The sequence below is a fragment of the Sinohyriopsis cumingii genome, chromosome 16, assembly GCF_028554795.1.
Source record: "Sinohyriopsis cumingii isolate HCF-2022 chromosome 16, ASM2855479v2, whole genome shotgun sequence".
NCBI lineage: Eukaryota > Metazoa > Mollusca > Bivalvia > Unionida > Unionidae > Sinohyriopsis > Sinohyriopsis cumingii.
Genome location: NC_142976.1, coordinates 40,311,999 through 40,334,303, shown reverse-complemented (window position 1 = coordinate 40,334,303; position 22,305 = coordinate 40,311,999). Strand labels below are relative to the sequence as shown.

Sequence of the window (22,305 nt, the reverse complement as noted above, 5' to 3'; positions counted from 1 at the left end):
CCCAGGGAAGAACCACCGACCCATGAGAAGCTACTGGCAGGCTTTCCCACGTACCCACGCTAGCCGAACCTATTCTTGTGTTTTTGTTACTCTTAGCTGTTCACAATTTAATGTACTGGTAGGTTTGTGTTAATGGATAGATATGGTTATTCATACCTTTCATCTTCTGTTCCAGGATGGAAAGGTTCGCTTCCTCATCTGCACTGACGTTGCTGCTCGTGGAATTGATGTATCCGGACTTCCCTATGGTGAGTCACGAGGATATAAATACGAGATTTTACCGTAGTTTCTGTCTAAAATAAGTTATAGAAATAAACATTTTCTGAATGAATAAAAAAATTCCATCTTCTTTTGTTAGGTTTGGGCACTTTTTCAAAAGCAGAAAACGATCATTGGTAGTGTCTTTTCCATGCTAAACACTTTTTCATTCATGTATTTATATATTATGCTTGTATGCATAGGATTTAACAGCATATCAGCACATTCCTGGTTATATAATACCAATTTAGTTTAGGTATCCTAAAAAGACATAAAAAACAAAGATAAAGGCAAAAAAGGTAAAAGCCTTAAAATAGTCCAGATTTTTTATCCAAACTGAACACAGTTAAAAAAGTTCAAGACAGTCTTAACTGGAAGATCATCATAGATGCATCTCAAGGCAGAAAGGTTGCTTCCCATTATTTTGCCTTTTGTGATATACAGGAGGTCTCATCGGGTCAATTTTACATACCCAGCCCTCAGGATGGATGACTTTTGCAGGTTCACACAAGTATGACATAATTCCTTACACAACAGAATATACACAGTACAGTGGTCCACCTAATGAATGCACCACAGACACACCCAACTAGCAGCCACCCACTTTTTATGGCCAGAATCCTTTGGCACCAACAAGTTTATTATCAAAAGTACCCCAAAAGAAAGGCCAGCCATCTGACATGATCAGCAGCCAGAACATTAGTGCAAAAATGATAAATTTACCCCCACAAGTGGAGACATTTTATTTTAATACATATCTAGAACCAGTATTTAATTCATGTGGTATGGTAAGTAATCAGATTATCATTACTGAAAGAAGTGTTGGCTAAAGTACATATACCACTGAGGTTAATCTTATGTCAATAACAACGACGTTTACTGGGGTCAACAGTGTTGTGATAGAGTTTTGGGCTTCACACAGCAGATTATGACCAGATGTAATTGTCAAGATCAGCATAAGTTGAATATAGATTTTGTGGATGGATTAACACACAGAGTGAAATTAACAAAACCGAGTACCAGACAACAACCAGAAAAAGTCATGTGACAGTACATTTATCGATGCCTTTATCAACAAGGCAGAAGTTTTGTCTGCATAATTAAGTTACAGTACAATAATTAGCAACATAGGAATAAATCGTTACAGCACTTTACCATTTCATCGCATTAACAGAGAATTAATAATTTAGAAGAAAAAGTATAAGTTATTTAATTTGACAGTATTGGGATTTTGAGAGTTCTTGCAGAAACAATTTATGTTGGGAAGACTCAAATATACAACATTGTAAAAGATAAGAAGGATAGACTGCAGCAGTGGGAAAATGGAATTTATGGAAAGATAATTATTTTAAATACCAAGCAATTATGTACCAAGATTTAAACAACATCTTTTAATGATTTTGCCATGTGCATGTTAACATTACCCTATTCACATTTCAGTGAATAAGAGCTATTAATATATGTTAACTTGAAAAAAGCCAGTTCTTAAGACAAGAAGAACCTTTTAATAATTAGTGCTACTTTTAACTGAAGATATTAAATGCTTTCAAGTTAGTTGTAAATTACCTGTTTATGTCGACATCCTCGGGCCCGAGGAAATATTGTCGACATAGGCAGCTGTCGAGACAAGTGTTGGGGGGGGGTCGGAAAAAAAGATACAAGTTAAATTCGTCAGTAAGGGGTGACCTGTCATCAGTGAGTAGCATTTACACTTTGAGAAAACAAACAATGGAAATTTTGAGCACATGAAGACAAAACCAGTGTGAAATACACTTGTATATTGACAAATTACATTTTGGGTACCTTTGTGTAACAAAATCCACAATAAAATATTGCATCGGTCACATCCTAATATGAAAAACATTGACTACGATATTCAATGTTGGCATTAGCACATGGTTGTTGTTGTTGAGTTTAGTGGCGTGCGCACAATTGTGCATGTGCCACATTTTTCTGACTGCACCGCAGCCTGCTAGTTGTTCCTGGGGAAGGGGATGGTGCCACCTCCCCCAGGCTTTTAAGGATTCAAGGAACCCTGATAGTTTGGCCTCAATCTGTGGGTCCATAAAGGTCCCTACACTTGAATGGTTGGCTGTCATTAGTGGGAAGGAGAGCTTGGGAATGGTCCTGCTTGCTTTACATCGCTGGTTTCTTGTTGCATTTGCCTGGTGTTTCTTGCGATATTTTTTTTGATTTTTTTTTCCGATTTTTTTTTTCTTCTTCAGAATGTTATTTACATGCTTCAAGTATATGTACTTAAGTTGTCCTAGATTTTGGTCAGTCTGTTCCCATCTTATTGAGGCTACCAAGGGGATGGGGCTATTCACAAGGAAATGAAAACCTGTCAACAAGTTGGTTTAAACAGTACATGTATTTAGTGACAGAATTCATCATGCAAAGTACATAAAAGTGAACAAGAGATATGCGACTGATATGATTAATGAGGGCATAATACATTGACACATGCTAATGAGCTAATAAAAGAAAATGATTCTTACAATAAGGTATTGTAATAATGTCAGCTCAAGTGCTATAGATTTAAAATACGTCCCGGTGATAACAAGTTATGAATTCTCTCAAGATACAAATACATGTACTAGTAAAAGATTTTAATGACATATATATACATGTAATTGAGATTATTATCTATAGCATAATCAATGCATAAAATTACAATAAAATTTAATTTAATTTAAATTTAAATTAATTAAAATTAAATGCTGTTAGCACAACAAGTGGGTATGGGAGATAATGAGAGTACATGCATTTCTGAACTTCATGCAAGCTTCTTCTGTTTGAGCCTTGATAGTTGTTCTCTCAGGAGAAGACACTGCAACATTTCCAAGTGACCATGTGCTTCTTCCGATATTACCATTGAGTTTGATTGCACAAAAAATCTTGTCAAACCATTGCACATTGAAAAGGTCTCTCTGCATGAAACACATGGCAGATGTAGTGTTTCCGATTCATCATTAGCATCAGTATCAGTTATGTTGTCTTACATGCTGTCTTCTGAAACGTAATCCATTTTTACGGCAGCAATAATGTCATCATTTTTTAGAGCTGCTCAGCATTGTTCATTGTCATATGTTTCAATAGCCATCCGAACAAATTCATCCATCGGAATTCCATTACCTTCATATAAGCCATCTTCTTCAGGACTGTGTGGGATATCTGATGGGGAGAATCCATGAAATTCCTTCCAACAACAAAGGAATTTATTTATTTTAGTTGCAGCTCTGAAACCGCTGGATATATTGGGTTTGGAAGAAGGAAACAGAATGGGCATTTCTAATCTCAACTGGAATACTATTCCAGAGCAAAGTTCCAGAGTATTGGAAACTTTTTAAAAATAATTCCTTATTTAGTTTGGGAATTTTATACTGTTTGGTAAACATGGATCACAGGTGGGGAGTATTGCAAGTTAGTCTATACTGGAATAGTGATTGTAAATATTCAGCAGCACTATTATTGGATATCCTGTGCATTAATTTGGCTTTTCTCAAATGGATTCGGTCATTAATAGGCAATATTTTTAACTTACCATCTAAATGTTCCTTGCTTTCTTTCTGGATTGATATTAGCCCAAATGCTCTCTTTTGAAGATGTGCCAGCTTTGCTATGTTTGTATCATTTGAATTACCCCATACTGTATTACAGTAGTCTAAATAGGGTTGTATGTAACTGTAATAAAATAGTTTTCTGTGCCTTTTAGGGAGAAAATGTCTTATCCTACTAAGAAGCCATAAACTTGAATTGACTTTTTTTTACTGATATGTTTGATATGTTCTGTTCAGGATAGGTTATTATCTACCAAAACACCAAGTAGTCTGTCTTAACAGACCATTTACAAATTTGTATCCTTCCATGTCAGATATAGTTCATCACTATCAAGATTTGTCCTTTTTTGTCATGTTGAGATAAGTAATATTTTAGTTTTACCAGTATTTACCACCATGCCATTGCATGTGCACCAGTTGTCCAGTTTGTTTAGGGCATTCTGTAAAGAAATTTCAAGTTAATGCTTTGTGTTTTGGATGTCTGACAATGTTGTGTCATCTGCATAGAGATCTGTAGATAATATTGAGTCCCTTAGTAAAAGTGGTAAGTCATTAATAAATAAAATAAATAGTAATGGATCTAGAATTGAGTCTTGTGGCATTCCATATCTAATTGTTCCAGGTTCAGACAGAACATTATTTCTATAAACTTGTTGTGTTCTCTCACTTAAGTATGAAGTAAACCATCTAACTGTGCTTTCATTACGCTGGTAGATTTTCAGTTTCTTCAAAAGGATTTCATGATCACCATGTCAAAAGCTTTCCTGAAATCTACAAAATTTATACAGATCCTGTTATTCTACCTTGGTCAAGTGCTTGAAGCCATTTATCAATTAGGGAGATCAAGGCTGTCTCACATGAATGTTTCTGTCTAAAGCCCAATTGATTAGAGTGTAACAGCAAGTGTTTGGTTAAATGCGACATGAATGAGTCATGGACATGTTTTTCAATCAATTTTGACAAGTGTGGTAGTATTTAGATTGGCCAGTAGTTATCAGCATCATCCTTAGAACCAGATTTGTGAATATGAGTTACTTTTGCAGTTTTCCATATTTTGGGGACAGATGAGGTTGCAATACTTATATTGATTATGAATGTTATGCTATCTGCAATAGCAGAGGCAGAAGATTTAATGAGTCATGGACCAATCTGATCAAGTCCTGTAGCTTTCTTGGTATCAAGTTCACTGAGACATTTTTTAACAAAGTTTTTTAACACTGGTGGGATAGAGAAACATACATCCTTAGAGATTTTGCTGCTGCAGAACTTTTTCAGTTCATTAAAGTTGTTTTCTATCACTGGTTCTTTTAACTTTGTGTCTGTATCAGTGACTGGTGTCATTTACCAGAAGTGAGTGAATTTTATTTGTCTGATCTTTGTGTTCCTCCAGTTAGTTCATTGAAAACTTGCTCTTTTTGTTTTCAAACAATGATTGATAATAATCTTTTTTAGTTTTTTTTAAATCATACTTGTTCTTTTATTTCTCCATACATGTACTTGATATTGTGCATGGTTTCCCATACCCTTGAATTGGTCTCATATTTTCATAGCATCTAGGATTTCAGTAGTAAGCCAGTTAGGTTGATTTCATTCTTTACTCGAGTGGCTTTCAGTGGTACATGCTTAGAGACTACATCCATAAATAATCCAGTCCACACCCTCATTGCTTCGCCCATGTCATCCAAATTTTGGATCATATTCCATGGAACTTTATATAGGTCATTGAGAAATTGTTCTTCATTAAAAATTTTGAACGATCTGTTAGTGATAGTTTTGTGTGTATTTTTCTTATTTTTCTTGCATTTAGCCTTTCTTATCAAAAAAGTAGAATATTGGTCACTAAGACCAACATTCGATACAATAATACAAGCCATATTGTCTGGTTGGTTGGTATAAATGTGATCAATAAGAGTGCTTGATATTAATGTAACCATTGGCTCATTTACCATCTGGACTAGGCCTAATGATTCAATAAATTCCATCCAGTTGTTCCTTATATGAGTACTGAGAAGGTCCTTATGTCACCAAGTATATATGTTTCTTTGTCCTGTGCAAGAACATTTTCCATTTGTTTCAAAAAGTTAGCATTCCAAATTGCTTTGGAGGAAGATGGCCTATAAATGAAACCAACTAGGAATGATTTTGCATTATTTTGAAAAATTTCCACCCAGATGCTCTAGATTTCATGTGACTCAAAAAAGTCACCTTTCTTCATTTACATCTTTCTTAATGTATACAACAAGACCTCCCCCTGCGGTCTCTCTCCCTTGGTAATGGTTTATTGTAGCCTTGACAGTGAAAAAGATTATTGTGGTTAGCATTTAAGTTGGTTTCAATGAGTCCTAAAACATATATACTATTTTCCTTGGAAGACAACATTAACTTAATCTGGTCTATCTTACCCACTATACCTTGTACATTTAAGTGACCTATGTTAAAACCTTTTGTATTTAGTTTCATATCAATTATATGTTTGTCATCATGCAATGGGGTACTCACTGAGATTGTATCCATACTACTTTTATCATTCTGACATCCTATTTCCATATTTAAATATATTAGCATCATTAAAGTCACATACAGACCCTGAAAATCCATTAACTTTTGCATTTACGGTAGTGTCCATTTAATAGTTAGAGTCAAGCATTTCACTAGGTACATTTAGATTTGTTATAAATGAAGCACTGGCATTCTCCTCTCAACATTTGTATGGTTGTATTGATCCTTAATGAGTTTTGATCCAGCATTTTGAAATGTTAATTGCCTTATTACCGACTTTCACACTTTAGTAACACTGCTGTCTTTAATCCTAGAAGACCATTATAGCTATAATGCTTCACACGAGATTCAGGTCCATTAAAATCATTGGCATTCTCATATTATTTGGACGTAGTTGATTTAAATGTATTACAGTCAGCATTTCCTTTTGTCATTTACCTGTGTTTTGTCATTTACCTGTGTTTGCATGTACCACCAGATCATTAAATAAAATGTGGAGCTAATTTCCAAGATTGACTGCCGTTTATCAAAAGTTTGAGTCTTCATTAAGTCCAGATTAACAGGAAAGATTGCATTTGATCTTTAATTAAATCCAGGTGTATTGACATTTGACCTTTAATTATTTCCAGGTGTATTGACATTTTACCTTTAATTAAATCCAGGTGTATTGATTGTTTATACAGTATAGTATAATAGACACCAAAAAGTGAACAGTGTTGACCCTGATCTGCCTTCTCTTGATGGACTCAAAGATCAGGGTCTATCAAAATTGATTGAAATCATGCATGTAGAATTAACAGTATAGGCTATGATCTGTTTTCTCATGATGAATTTCAAAATCGGGGTCAGTGCTGTTTGATTGATTATTGTTTGGTTGAAATTATGTGTAGGATGAACAGAATAGACCCTGGTCTGTCATGTGATAATATAGTGAAAGATTGGGGTTGATAATGTTTGGTTGAAATCATGTGTAGAATGAACAGTATAGACCCTGGTCTGTCATGTGATAATATAGTGAAAGATTGGGGTTGATAATGTTTGGTTGAAATCATGTGTAAAATAAACAGTATAGACCCCAGTCTGTCATGTGATAATGTACTGAAAGATTGGGGTTGATAATGTTTGGTTGAAATCATGTGTAACATGAACAGTATAGACCCATATCTGTGTTTTGATAATATACTGAAAGATTGGGGTTGATAATGTTTGGTTGAAATCATGTGTAACATGAACAGTATAGACCCTGGTCTGTCATTTAATAATATACTGAAAGATTGGGGTTGATAATGTTTGGCTGAAATCATGTGTAACATGAACAGTATAGACTCTTTTATGATTAAGATCACATGAAGTCAAGGTAAGCTCTTTTACTACCCATGTCATTGGTGTCCGTACAGATGAAAGCATGTACATACACACACCCACATCAAATGTCAACCATTCTTCCTTCCTTGTTCCTAGGCAACAGTTTGGGTTGAGTTTCATTTGCACCTACCCCCAGGGGAAGTTGTTCAAAGGGCTTACTTTTGTTCTTTATGCATATACAGTATGTACATTAGTTGTGCGTTCATAGTTAATTTTTTTGTAATTAGCTCAGATGTTTTGCACATTGTGTAAATACTGTTATACTCAACTGGAATCATGATACTTGTTGAGGGGATGCAACTTGAGGAGTACTACACTCTCATCACAAAATTAGGTCACTTATACCTATATTCCACTCATAGTTAAATATATATCACCAAATAATTGCCTCTACCTAGAAAAGTGTGAGAGAAAAAAGATATGAAGAATTGCTCAAACAATAAAAAAAACTCAGTGATTATTTATTAAAGTTTCAAATAAACAAAGAAAACCACATGTTGCTGAGTGATTTTTTTTCTTCTCCAAATGTTAAGATCACATCAGTTTTCTGCAACAGAACACCTCCATTACCGATGTACCACAGGTTGCAAAGCACTAAAGATTTGATTTAATTTATCATATTCTTTCACATGACTATTATTGCCATTAATAAAATTCTATAAGAATTGTTCTTGTTATCATTGAATAAGAGGTGGAAGTTTCAGTCACATCATTTTCCGTCCATTCTCGCTGTGATTTACCATAATGGCCAGGCCATAAACTTGAGTAACGTGAAACATAATGTAATGATGATATCATTTCAAGCTGCACAGTCAGTTTTGATCTTGTTCATACTTGTATGCATTTGTGTATGCTCAATGACACTAAATTCATACTTGTATGCATTTGTGTATGCTCAATGACACTAAATTCATACTTGTATGCATTTGTGTATGCTCAATGACACTAAATTCATACTTGTATGCATTTGTGTATGCTCAATGACACTAAATTCATACTTGTATGCATTTGTGTATGCTCAGTGACACTAAATTCATACTTGTTTGCATTTGTGTATGCTCAGTGACACTAAATTCATACTTGTATGCATTTGTGTATGCTCAATGACACTAAATTCATACTTTTATGCATTTGTGTATGCTCAATGACACTAAATTCATACTTGTTTGCATTTGTGTATGCTCAATGACACTAAATTCATACTTGTATGCATTTGTGTATGCTCAGTGACACAAAATTAATACTTATATGCATTTGTGTATGCTCAGTGATACTAAATTCATACTTGTATGCATTTGTGTATGCTCAATGACACTATATTCATACTTGTTTGCATTTGTATATGCTCAATGACACTAAATTCATCTCTTAAATAGCCAAGATTTTGCAGACGTGCTGTTAAACCCTACATACAAAATTGTTGTTGTTCATCCATCAAGTCGACAAAGACCACTGTAGTAATCCGAAGGTTGGAGGGACAGGTTCTCTTATGTGCATGCACAGGTGGCTGATGAGGCCAATCCTTGCATGGAATGCTCGTTTGCATAAGGGACAAGGGATGAGTGGGACATCTCCAGGAGGGTTGATGGCATGCGTTTTTCTGGCTTGCCTGCTCAGTTCTGCAGCTGCTGTCCTGCTAGATTTGCACAACTTGGAGCCTTTGTTCACAGAGGAACGCAAAGTGACTTGATCGCATCCTGTTTTCTCCCAGGAATCAGGGTTTATGTTGAATGCTTTCAATGCAGCTTTCAGATTGTCTTTGAAGCATTTCTTTTGACCTCCGTGGAATCGCTGTCCTTTCTTTAGCTCACCTCTGAAGAGTCTCTTAGGCAGCCAGTGGTTTGCCATGCGTACAACATCTCCCACCCAGCATCGCTGTGACTGCATCAGGATGGTGTGGATGCTGGTTAGACCTGCTTGGGCAAGTACCTTAGTGTCTGGAACCTTGTCCAGCCATTTGATGTTGAGGATTTTGTTTAGACTTGTGGTCTGAAAGTGGTTCAGCCTCCTGGTGTGGCACTGGCACACCATCCATCTATGTTTTGCATGTGTAAAGTAGTGTGGGAGCACAACTGCACTGTAGACCTTTATTTTGGTCTGGATGCTGATGCCTCTTCTATTCCAGACGTTGGCATACAGTCTGCCAAAAGTTGAGCTGACTCTGTCAATGCGGAGGTTCACTTTGTCTTCAGTAGTGACACTCTGTGACTGTGCTGCCAAAAAAGGTGAAGTGGGTCACTGCGTTGAGTTTTTAGCTATTGATGGTGATGTTGGTCTCAACATAGGGCTTTCCAGGGGCCGGCTGACTTCAGCTGGGATGGAGTTTGAACTAGGGTCTTTGCCACTGGAGAGCAGACGTATCGTTTTCTTTGTCTGGAGCTAGGTTGGGGGGTCATCTTCATTGATGGGTAATTGGGGGAGACGACTGATGGCTTCATCATTGATGGATGAAGGGCAATTCAGGATGCTGTCAAAGTGTTCAGCCCATCGTTGAAGAATCTTCTCTTTGTCAGTAATTATTTTGTTCCTGTCTGCGCTGAGAAGTGGGGATGATCCAGAGGATGTAGGTCCATGTACTTCTTTCAGGGCATTGTAGAAGTTCTTCATGTCATGCCTGTCTGCGTAGCATTGGAACTCATCAGCTTTGCTGCTCAGCCATGTGTCTAGATCTGATAACATTTTTGCTGTACAGTTCTGATATATTGTTGTACAGTTCTGATATATTGTTGTATGCATCTTTCCTGGAGGTGGACTTGGGCTTGTTGAGGTAGGTTTGGTGGAGGCGGTGTTTCTCATCCAGCAACTGCTTGATCTTGTCGCAGTTCTCATTAAACCAGTCTTGGTGCTTTCTGGTTGAGGGTCCTAGGATTTCCGAAGCTCTGCTGTAGACCAGCTCTCTGAATGACACCCAGTCAGTCTCCACAATCTGATTGTCCAGAGGGGTGGATTTCAGGCATTCTTCCAGGGCATCCATGAGAGACTGTTTGGTACTGGTACATGTCAGCTTGGTGATATTTATACATACAATAGAACCCTGCTATAATGCTAGCAGATGGGGACCATAACTGCAGGCTGTGCTATGTACTAAGCCTTACACATACATGGGAACTATGCTATACTGCAAGCAGCAGGTGGGGACCACAACTGTAGACAGTGTTGTATACTAAACTCAACACAAACAGGAAACCATGCTATAGTGCAAGCAGATGGGGACCATAACTTGAGACTGTGTTATGTACTAAACCCTACACAGACAGGAAACCGTGTTATATTGCAAGCAGATGGGGACCATAACTTCAGACTGTGTTATTTACTAAACCCTACACAGACAGGAAACCGTGTTATATTGCAAGCAGATGGGGACCATAACTTCAGACTGTGTTATATACTAAACTCAACACATACAGGGAAACTGTTCTACAGTGCAGCAATTAGGGACCACAACTGCAGACTGACATTATCATCCTTGAGGGCTTTGACTGTATTGTTTGTAAACAAAATTATGAGCTTTGACTGTATTCTTTGTAAATTTTGATATCAGCTTTGACTGTATTGTTTGTAATTTTTTATATTGGCTTTGACTGTATTCTTTGTAATTTTTTATATGGGCTTTGACTGTATTTGTAATTTTTTATATGGGCTTTGGCTGTATTCTTTGTAATTTTTCATACTCATTTTATTACGTACTTATTGGAGGTAAGTTTTCAAATAATTACAGATAAAGAATTATAATTTTCTAAAGTGCAATTAAATTTAAGAAATGACATCTCATTATAAATGACCATGGATTGATGCTATATGAAAAATAGATTTTACAAAAAATATTCCAGTAGATGTCTGCATCGATATTACAGCTGATAATTCTTTCCAATTTTGTAGGAGCTATAAGCTGCTTGGAAATCTTTACATTTTTGGATATATAACACAGTTTAAAATACTTAACTGTTAGGATGGCATCCGAACTGAAAGAGTTCTTGTTTCCTTTTTCCATTATAGTTGTTTGTGACTTGATAATAACAAGACTCTTTTTATGTTTAAATTTCCATCATTTTTCAGTGATCAATGTGACCCTACCAGATGAGAAACAAAACTACATCCACAGGATTGGTCGTGTTGGCAGAGCTGAGAAGTAAGACTTTAAATTTTTTATTTTAGTATTTGAATTTGGTAAAGATTTTATTATTGATCATATTTTCTTTTCTTTACCTATGTGATTAATTACCTATATTCAGTAATTTACAAATTTTCTAAAAGTCAGCTTGCCCATGCTTTTAAGCTTTGGTTTTCACAGCATGTCTTTTTTATTGACTGGTCATTTAAAATAAATTTTGGAGTGCTCCTTTATATTGATTAGACTTTTAATTAGTGTTATTTCCAGCTTTCTTTGTTGGCAGTGTAGTTATGGCCCCTGATAGCCTCCTAAATTATGGAATTATGTTAAGGAGTTTTGGAATTAAATTAAATTATGGCATGCACTTTGATGTGATATTGAAAGAATTTAATTTTATGACATGACATTGTGTCCTCCTTCAAGTGGTTTGCCAGCATAACTTTACCATTGACTATTGTTGCAGTTAAACCCTGTATGCTTGAGCAGATTATGCAAAATGTCACCAATGAGAACAATTTTTTTATAGTCATTATTTTGACAGTACACAAGTGTTTTCCTACACTGTTGGCTGCATTAATGTGTTAATATTGCATTGTTACATCTCACTGAACAATACTGTACGTGACATGTGCTTCCAGTAGAAGATATCTGTTGTGCAGATAAGTATCTCCATATGTTGTATGGATTCATGTTAGAATACATGTTTTAATAAGTAAGAAGAACGTTAAGGTACCTTTTGCATGGCATTACAAGATAAATAACATTGGTTTTCAGTTTTGTGAAACATGCATTGCTAGCAGGGGTGTGGATAAAAAAAATTGAATGTTTTAAGTTTAATGAACTCCATAGCAAAAGCTCTCTCATGCACATATACAAATACATGCACATACACAAATACATTCACATCAGCAAGCAACAGTTATACAGTAATTATCTTAAACTTTTGAAGATAATACATTTGGGAATTTCCAGCTCACAGAAATGTAAGGGTTACAAAATATGTACTAACTAACTCCAGTTTAAAATTGTTAAACAATTTATGAAAGAAAATAAAAGGATATTTTGAAAGTTAATGAATTTTTCAGCCAAAAAATCCTTAAATAATTACCTTCCAGCTGTGATGTCTGCATCTTTTACATAGATTTCATTGTTCTTTTTTAGGATGGGACTTGCCATTTCATTGGTAGCTAGTGTTAAAGAAAAGGTAAGTTATACATTTATACATGTTCATTATTGAGTACATTTAGTTCTTACATGTTCAGTACTGAGTACATTCAATTCTTACATGTCCAGTATTTAGTACATTTAATTATTAATTGTTCAGTATTGAGTACATTTAGTTCTTACATGTTCAGTACTGAGTACATTCAATTCTTACATGTTCACTGTTGAGTACATTTAATTCTTACATGTTCAGTATCGAGTACATTTAGTTCTTACACATTCAGTAATGAGTACATCTTACAGGTTCAGTATTGAGTGCATTTATTTCCTACATGTTCAGTATTGAGTACATTTAATTCTTACCTGTTCCATATTGTGTACATTATTTCCTACATGTTCATTATTGAGTACATTAGTTCTTACACATTGAGTATTGAGTACATTTAATTCTTACCTGTTCAGTATTGAGTACATTTAATTCTTACTTGTTCAGTTTTGAGTACATTTAATTCTTACATGTTCAGTATTGAGTACATTTATTTCCTATATGTTCAGTACAGAGTACATTTAGTTCTTACATGTTCATTATTGAGTACATTAATTTTTACACATTCAGTATTGAGTAAGTTCCAGCTATATTCATCATGGACATAATGTCTTTATTGCAAAGTGGCTGGATGCTAGACATTTACCATGCATACTTGACTTGCATGTAAGTCAGATCAACTGCAGACTGCATATACCTAGATCGGCTATTGCATAATGAACCAGCAGATCTGGATCTGTGTAGCCTGTTAGGAGTTATCATTAGGACAAATAGCACAGACTTTGATCTGCCTGCGCATTATGTGATGATAGACCAGTGTCAGTGTTGACTGTTGGGGGAGAGTGGTCTAAAGTGCTCACCTTTAGTGATCACTGCCATCTCACCCATCAGAACCTTGGCTAACAAAGATGTTGTTATTCATCTATCATGCATCCTTTAACATTTGCCATTTTCAACTTCTCGCAAACCAGTAGACCAGTTCCAACCAAAATTTGGCAGGGAGTATTCTGGCATGAAGGTCTTTGGCATTTTGGTAGATGCCATCCAGGGCAATGTTATCAATGCCAGTTAGACCTCTTGTTAAAAATTATGGTAGCAGATTTAAGAAGAAATGCTAGATGAGAGGTCTGATACTTGCAGACTGAAAACTGTACATCTTTTGTGACAGAAACAGAGTTTGATAGTGGTCTGTTGAATTTTTGGGTAATTCTTAGAATTTCTCCATGTTTGCTTTCAGATTAATGATAAAAATGAAAACTCCATATAAAACCACTGTGCTTCCATATCTTCAAGTAGATAGCTTAAGTTGTCTTATTGTTACATCATTATTTACATGCCTGATGTGACAGCAATTAAGTTATCCATCTATCTTTTACGCTAGCAAGACATTACAGACAGATAATTATTCCAAATAGAAATAATTTACTGCTTTTATGAACTAAATCTGAGATTAGGAGTTGGAATAAGTGCCAAATTGTTCCAGCTACAGAATTAAAAACACGCGAGACAAATCCAATTTTCTTGTCAACTAGGATTTGCTTTGTGAAGATGCTTCCATTATCGTCTGCCAGTCAGTGGACAGTATTAAAATCATCCAGTGATAAATGGTCTTTAGTATTTGCCAGAATAGTACACAAGAATTATATTTAGTATTTGCCAGAATAGTACATACGAATGGTCTTTAGTATTTGCCAGAATAGTACATATGAATACTCTTTAGTATTTGACAGAATAGTACATATGAATGGTCTTTAGTATTTGCCAGAATAGTACATATGAATACTCTTTAGTATTTGCCAGAATAGTACACAAGAATTATATTTAGTATTTGCCAGAATAGTACATACGAATGGTCTTCAGTATTTGCCAGAATAGTACACAAGAATTATCTTTAGTATTTGCCAGAATAGTACATAAGAATGGTATTTAGCATTTGCCAGAATAGTACATAAGAATGGTCTTTAGTATTTGATGGAATAGTACATCTGAATGGTCTTTAGTATTTGCCAGAATAGTACATATGAATGGTCTTTAGTATTCAGCAGAATAGTACATATGAATGGTCTTCAGTATTTGTCAGAATAGTACATACGAATGGTCTTTAGTATATGACATAATAGTACATAACAGTGGTTTTTAATATTTGTTGGAATAGTACATATGAATGGTCTTTAGTAATTGCCAGAATAGTACATATGAATGGTCTTTAGTATTTGTTGGAATAGTACATAAGAATCTTCTCTAGTATTTGACAGAATAGTACATAAGAAAAGTCTTTAGTACTATGTACTTTAGTATTTGTTGGAATAGTACATATGAATGGTCTTTAGTAATTGCCAGAATAGTACATATGAATGGTCTTTAGTATTCAACAGAATAGTACATATGAATGGTCTTTAGTATTTGCCAGAGTAGTACATATGAATGGTCTTTAGTATTTGCCAGAATAGTACATATGAATGGTCTTTAGTATTTGCCAGAATAGTACATAAGATTTAGTATTCAGCAGAATAGTACATACGAGTGGTACATGTATTTAGTATTCGACAGAATAGTGCATGAGAATCTTACAAATGCATCATCAGTGAGAACATCAGAATAAATCAGCATTTCAGTATAAAATTAAAGAGGACATTCAAAAATGCCACTAAGTGTTATATGATTTATGCTTGAAACTTGCTATTTGTGCCACATCAGAGATTACTCTTTATTTACTTGTGTATATGCTTGTTATGTTGTTTGCAGTTGGCCTCGTTGACAATTTCAGTATCGAGTGGATGTCCATGCATACTAAAGCATTGTCCATGCATCCGATTTGTTAAACTTGTTACCACTCTGAAAGCCATAATTCTTATCCAATATGAGCACATAGCTCTAAACTTTAGAAAGAGTTAATAATCAGCAAGGTCCATGAATATTAATGAGGCGCATCTGATCAAACTTATAATGTGCAGGCTCCACGTATTCATGTGGTGATTGGTTGAACTTGTTACAACTCTTGGTGAATAATCTTAAATCATTAAGGTCTTCAATTAGCAAGAGCCATGCATATTAATGAGGTGATTTTGCATCTGATAAGTTGAGCTTGTCAACATTTAAGCCACTCTTTTTTGGATAATATTTTTATACAACTTGCTAAATAGCATTATATTAAGATGTGTTGGCATATGGTAGACGTATATGCAGTTCAGAAGGTTTATTTTTGACTTGATTTTAATCCCACTTGACGAACAGGTCAATATCATTAAGATCTTGATTTATTTTTTATTATGTACAACGCGTGTGTACATTCAGGAGTTGATCTTGATTGATTTTTATTACATACAATGCCTGTGTACATTCAGGAGGGGATCTTGATTGATTTTTATTACATACAATGCCTGTGTACATTCAGGAGGGGATCTTGATTTATTTTTATTACATACAATGCCTGTGTACATTCAGGAGGGGATCTTGATTGATTTTTATTACATACAATGCCTGTGTACATTCAGGAGGGGATCTCGATCCTGTGTACATTCAGGAGGGGATCTTGATTGATTTTTTTTACATACAATGTCTGTGTACATTCAGGAGGGGATCTTGATTGATTTTTATTACATACAATGCCTGTGTACATTCAGGAGGGGATCTTGATTGATTTTTATTACATACAATGCCTGTGTACATTCAGGAGGGGATCTTGATTGATTTTTATTACATACAATGCCTGTGTACATTCAGGAGGGGATCTTGTATCCTGTTGGCTGTGGTTTTTACTACCATTTTACAGACTATATTTTGATTGAATTTTTATCAAAATTGATAAACAGATTAAAGGCAATAGATGTAATTTTTCTTTACTGATTATCTGCCAGAAACAATGATAGAGGTGTATTGAATAGCCATGGGTATAAAAGTAGAACTCGGTTAACATATATGGAAACCTTCTGCCTCTCATATTTTCGCTAGTGAATAAGAATAGTGCAGTATGGGAAGGGAAAATCGCTGTTAGGTGTCAATGGAAAAATTATAGCAATTTTCAGAAGCTGTGCTCATGTGATTATATATTCATAATGTAAGATCATATATTGCTTTGTTTGCCGCATATCGTGCATGTGTGCACAAACACACACACACACACAGTTTTTGATAGATGCTATGAAAGATTATAAATGATACGGTTTCTATGTTCAATTGGCTGCTGACTGGTGAATGATGCAGACAAGTACTACACCACTAATCTTGTAGATTTGTTGAAATTTGGAGAACTAGCATGCATGCTACATATCATAGCTGAGATTCAGAAGGTACATGGCATGCACCAAAACACGCTGAAATGCCAGCTGTGATACTCATTCATTTAATTAGAGTTTCAAAATAATACAATGAAAAATTAACCTACCCTACCAATCCCGATTAGTCAGTAACAAAGCAAAGCTCTAATTTTTCTTAACGACTCCAGTGTGATAGCAGAAAAGGGGCATATTTATAACTGTCCATCAAAACATCCATCCTGAATACATTTTAACAAATGGTAGCACAAAAACACCATAAAACTGTATATGTTTATCACGGTCATAATTATTACATTAGGTTTTTAGACCATTAGAGACATTTGTTAAGTTTTTGTACTTTAGATTTTTTTAATACAAAATGCACTAGTTAAAAAAAAGCACTATTTGAGGTAGACGCATTAAATAGTATGCATGTGTGTGTGTGTGTGTGTGTATGTGTATGTCTGTGCATGTGTGTGTGTGTGTGTCCTGATCAGATTTTCACACCATAACAGCATTTTTTTAAAAAAAAATATGTTGTAGTTTCTTATGTTTGAGGACTTGCATTTTTGGGTCTGCAGTATTAACAACAACAACAACGACAACAATAATAATAATAATGACATTATTTAAAGAGGGTAACACAGTTAGCTGAAGAACTAATCTACCTTGAGGCCCTCATGCAAAGGAAATTTATTTATTTTAACTGCATCTCTGAAGCCACTGGATATATTAGGTTTGGAAGAAGGAAATAGAGTGGGCTTTTCTAATCTCAACTGAACACTATTCCAGAGCAAAGTTCTAGAGTATTGAAAACCTTTTTTGAATAATTCCTTTTTTTGGGACTTTTATACTGTTTGGTAGACATTGGTCATAGGTGGGGAGTATTACCAGGTAGCCTGTAATGGAATAGTGATTGTGAATATTCAGAAACACTATTATTGGATATCCTGTACATTAATTTGGCTTTTCTCAACTGGATTCAATCTTTAATAGGTAATATTTTTAACTTACCAGCTAAACTTTTCCTTGTTTTCTCTCTGGATTGATATTAGCCCAAATGCTCTTTTTTGAAGATGTGCCAGTTTTGCTATGTTTGTATCATTTGAATTACCCCATACTGTATTACAGTAGTCTAAATAGGGTAGTATGTAACTGTTATAAAATAGTTTTCTGAGCCATGAACTTGAATTAACTATTTTACTGATATGTTTGATAACAATTGGGGACATGTATGTTTTACAGTCACAAATGTTGTTAATTTAGGCCTCAGTGTTTCAAACTCATTATAAGACAGAGTATTCTGTCTTAGTGGATTTAAAGGAAATTACCTGATTTTATCAGTAATAATTTGTAGGGTCAGACATAATTTCCCCCATAGCTGATATGTTAGAGAACAAATCATACATCTTCAAATGATTCATGATACCAGTAAAACTCTAATTAGATTTAATTCTTAGCTTTACTCCCATCCTAGATGAGTATAAGCAAACAACAAAGTAATGGAAGTATTTACATAGATCCTATTTTCAAATGATGATCAGATCTTAGCTCACACCTTGACCTAAATAATCCTGTAATGATCAAATCTTAGTTCACACCTTGACCTAAATAATCCTGTAATTACTGTATTTGCTATTTTGTAACTTTAATCCAGCTGCAAGCTCTACTTTTAGAAAGTGTGCCAAAATCTCCAGATCTGTACTGTTCAGATTGTAATTTTCAACTGAATCTGTACCATTTCTTAAAGGTATTACCTGCATAGAATACACAATTCTACATTTGTTCCAAGGCAGTGGAAAGAACAAGTTTGATAGGTGTAGGTAGACTTTGATGCCATTTGGCTGACATATATTCTTTTGACATATCCAAGTTCTATACTTCCTCGACTTGGATCAAAACACAAATGTGGTTTTGTGTTTATAACTTACCCCCTCAATTTTACTTTCTGAATAATTTTAGCATTATATTGTAAATGAAATTCAAAATGAAAATTGGATTTATACAAGTTTGATTAGCATATCTGAGAATACTGGCACACAGAAGTCAATAAAAACACCTAAACAGTTCCATTGTCTGGTATGGAAATACCAGTTGAACATCTGTATTGGACACCATATCAACTACAGATATGGAATATTAAATGAGTGCCATATGTACTTGTTTATGATTCCAACTGCAAATTGCACAGACCCAGATCTGGTGGCACATAATGCACCAGAAGATCTGGGTCTCTGCAGTTTGTTAAGAGTAATCAGCAGATCAGAGAACATAGACCCTGATGTGCAGGAGCATTATGCTATGGTAGATCAGGATCTTTGCTGATAGCAGTTTGACTCGACTTATAAGCAAGTATATATGGCAAAGAATAAAGCAGTAAATAATACAGGCCTTGATCTGAAACAAATTGTAAAGATACATCATTTTAAGGAATTAGGAAAGGGTACCAAAAATGCTGATTAAAGTCATATTTCCAATATTTGGGACATCAGAAAAGAATTAATTTTCTGTCTAAATAATTTGTGTACAAATGAAAGTTCTCATGTTTCCCATTACATGTATTGTGTACCAATGCACCCACCATGTTTAATGTTGGTTGGAAGTGAGCATGGTTGCATTACATGCTTGCATAATTGCAAATAAAGAACACTCACATTTTTTGGTGATTAGGATTTTAATGTAGCTTTAACAATTTTTCAGTCATTTGCTACAATGTCTGCAGTGTGACAGTTTATAGTGATTTCTAGTACTGGGGCATCATGCCGCAGACATGTAGCATGATGTCCCACCCAGTCACATTATCCTGACACCAGGCTGACCAGTCATTACACTAACAACCTCTTAATGCTGAGCTCTAGTGAAGCAGCTGTTAGTACCATTTTTGTAAATCTTCAGTATGACTCGGCCTGCGTTTGAACCCATGATGACCTCCCGCTTACTAGGCAGACACTGTAACCACTAGGCCACCGGAGCGGTATTAATATGATTTTGTGAACACCACAGAGAACTTGTAATGAGAAGACTGACCTCAATTATTACTTGATTGCTACATTAGTGTTGAGCATGTCATTATGTCCAACGATTTTGCAAAAGGTCAAATATGGCTGCTTCCAAGACATTAATGTCTTGCAATTTATTTCATCATATTTTGGAACTTTTATGACCAAGTCCATTTCTAAATTACTGGTACAAAAAAGGCTATTTATACAATTTAGCAGAGTTTTGATTAAATTTTTTACCAACTTGAGCAGAAAGTAACTTCGTATGGAGGTTTTTCAAGTTTGTACAAATGATGCCAATTCATAAATTAACTTTGGTCACTGTTACTAAAATTAGGATAAAAAAATGTAAGCAACTGTTTCTCATAAACCTTTCAAGATAATTTGACCAAATGTAACAATAATTATTCAGATATGAGAGGCCATTCAGTGTAACAGATATTGATATGCCATTATTTATGGTCATAGTTACAAAAAAATTGAAATTTTTTTAAACAACTTTGCCAATAAATAAAATAATCCTACAGAATTTGACAAAGATTAACAAAACGGATCTTGATATAAACAATTTCATTACTGGACAAGCTGTGCCAATATGCTTTCAGATGTGGATGAACATTTTAAAATTAGAGAAAGCTTGAAACTGTTTCATAACATATGCAATTCACAGCATTGATTGAAATCAGAAGGTATGCTAGTGACCTAGATTTCTTAGCCGTCCACTCTTGCATTGGCTGTTAGATAATATCCAAGTGAGCAATCTCAGGTCCACTTGGGCTTCTTGCTGTTTCATACATGAGTGGAAAGTGAGATATAATTATATCCTTTCTTCTGGTGATGTTTCAGATAAACAGTTTATATAACTTTTAACAAAAATAAAACCAGCAAGAAGCATCTCTGTTGCCTATCCTTAAACAAATTTATGTTTTAAATTATGCTATAACACAGTTTATAAAATGTGATCTTTGCTCACAGATGGTCTTTTGACAATGCAGTCATCAAAGTCAGTCAAGGTTTTCCAGTACATTTTATGTTACTTTATGAAAAGATATTTATAATGACTCTTGAGGTGCGTTGACTTAGTGCATGGTTGGCATGCCAGTCTTGCAGTCAGTGTGATGTTCTTTTATATCCTACCAAGACCAGTTGAGTCTGTTTCCATAGTGTGTTTCAGCACTAAGCACTTTATTCCAAATGCCATATTGGGGTCCTGGATGGCCAAGTGGACTTAACTGCCCACCTTTGCAGATCACTGCCATCTTATTGCAGTCTACGTCAGGTCGTTTCAGGTTCTACCAACATGGGAAAGCTTACCAGTAGATTCCTGTAGGTCATTAGTTATTACCAAGATTTTTCCTGGGTTCTTCTTCCATGTTATATTACAAACTAGTGAGTGCTAAGAAATGACATTAAACCCCAAAACAGCCATCAGCCAAATGCCTTAGTACAATGTAACTTTCATGTGCAGATGTACTATAAACACTATAGTAAAAAGTATGATGTGGCTTTAGATTTGGTATGATAGGAAATGTCAGATAAAAAATTATTTTCTTGTATTGATCCATAATAAAAAGAAAGACAATAAATTATTGAAATGAGAGTTTGCAAATAGTTGTAAGTTAATCAACTTTCACTCAATTTTTAGACTTTGCAGGAGATTGTTATTAGTTAAGTAGGATAGAAATTGAAATTTGACAAAACCATCATTAGATCACCTTTAGCTATTAAGGGTCTTTTCCTGGTTTTATGTATAAATTTCATATCAGTTTGAGGGAATTGTTCTGTTTTTGTGTACAAATGTATCAGTTTAAAGGACTTTTCCTGGTTTTATGTATAAATTTCATATCAGTTTTAGGGAATTGTCCTGGTTTTATGTACAAATGTCATCAGTTTAAAGGACTTTTCCTGGTTTCATGTATAAATTTCATATCAGTTTGAGGGAATTGTCCTGGTTTTGTGTACAAATGTCATCAGTTTAAAGGACTTTTCCTGGTTTTGTGTATCAATTTCATATCAATTTGAGGGAATTGTCCTGGTTTTGTGTACA

At 34.9% G+C, this 22,305-nt stretch overlaps 1 protein-coding gene across 1 annotated transcript in view; it reads left to right on the top strand.

Annotated features, from left to right (window-relative positions):
• The window catches only part of LOC149780279 (ATP-dependent RNA helicase DDX1-like), a 339,496-nt gene that overhangs the window by 282,687 nt on the left and 34,504 nt on the right, over nt 1-22,305 (top strand). Inside the window, exons 23-25 of the mRNA XM_089937077.1 lie at nt 176-248; nt 11,739-11,811; nt 12,955-12,997. Of these exons, the coding sequence (XP_089793203.1) occupies nt 176-248; nt 11,739-11,811; nt 12,955-12,997 (189 nt within the window). The remainder of the gene's footprint in view (nt 1-175; nt 249-11,738; nt 11,812-12,954; nt 12,998-22,305) is intronic.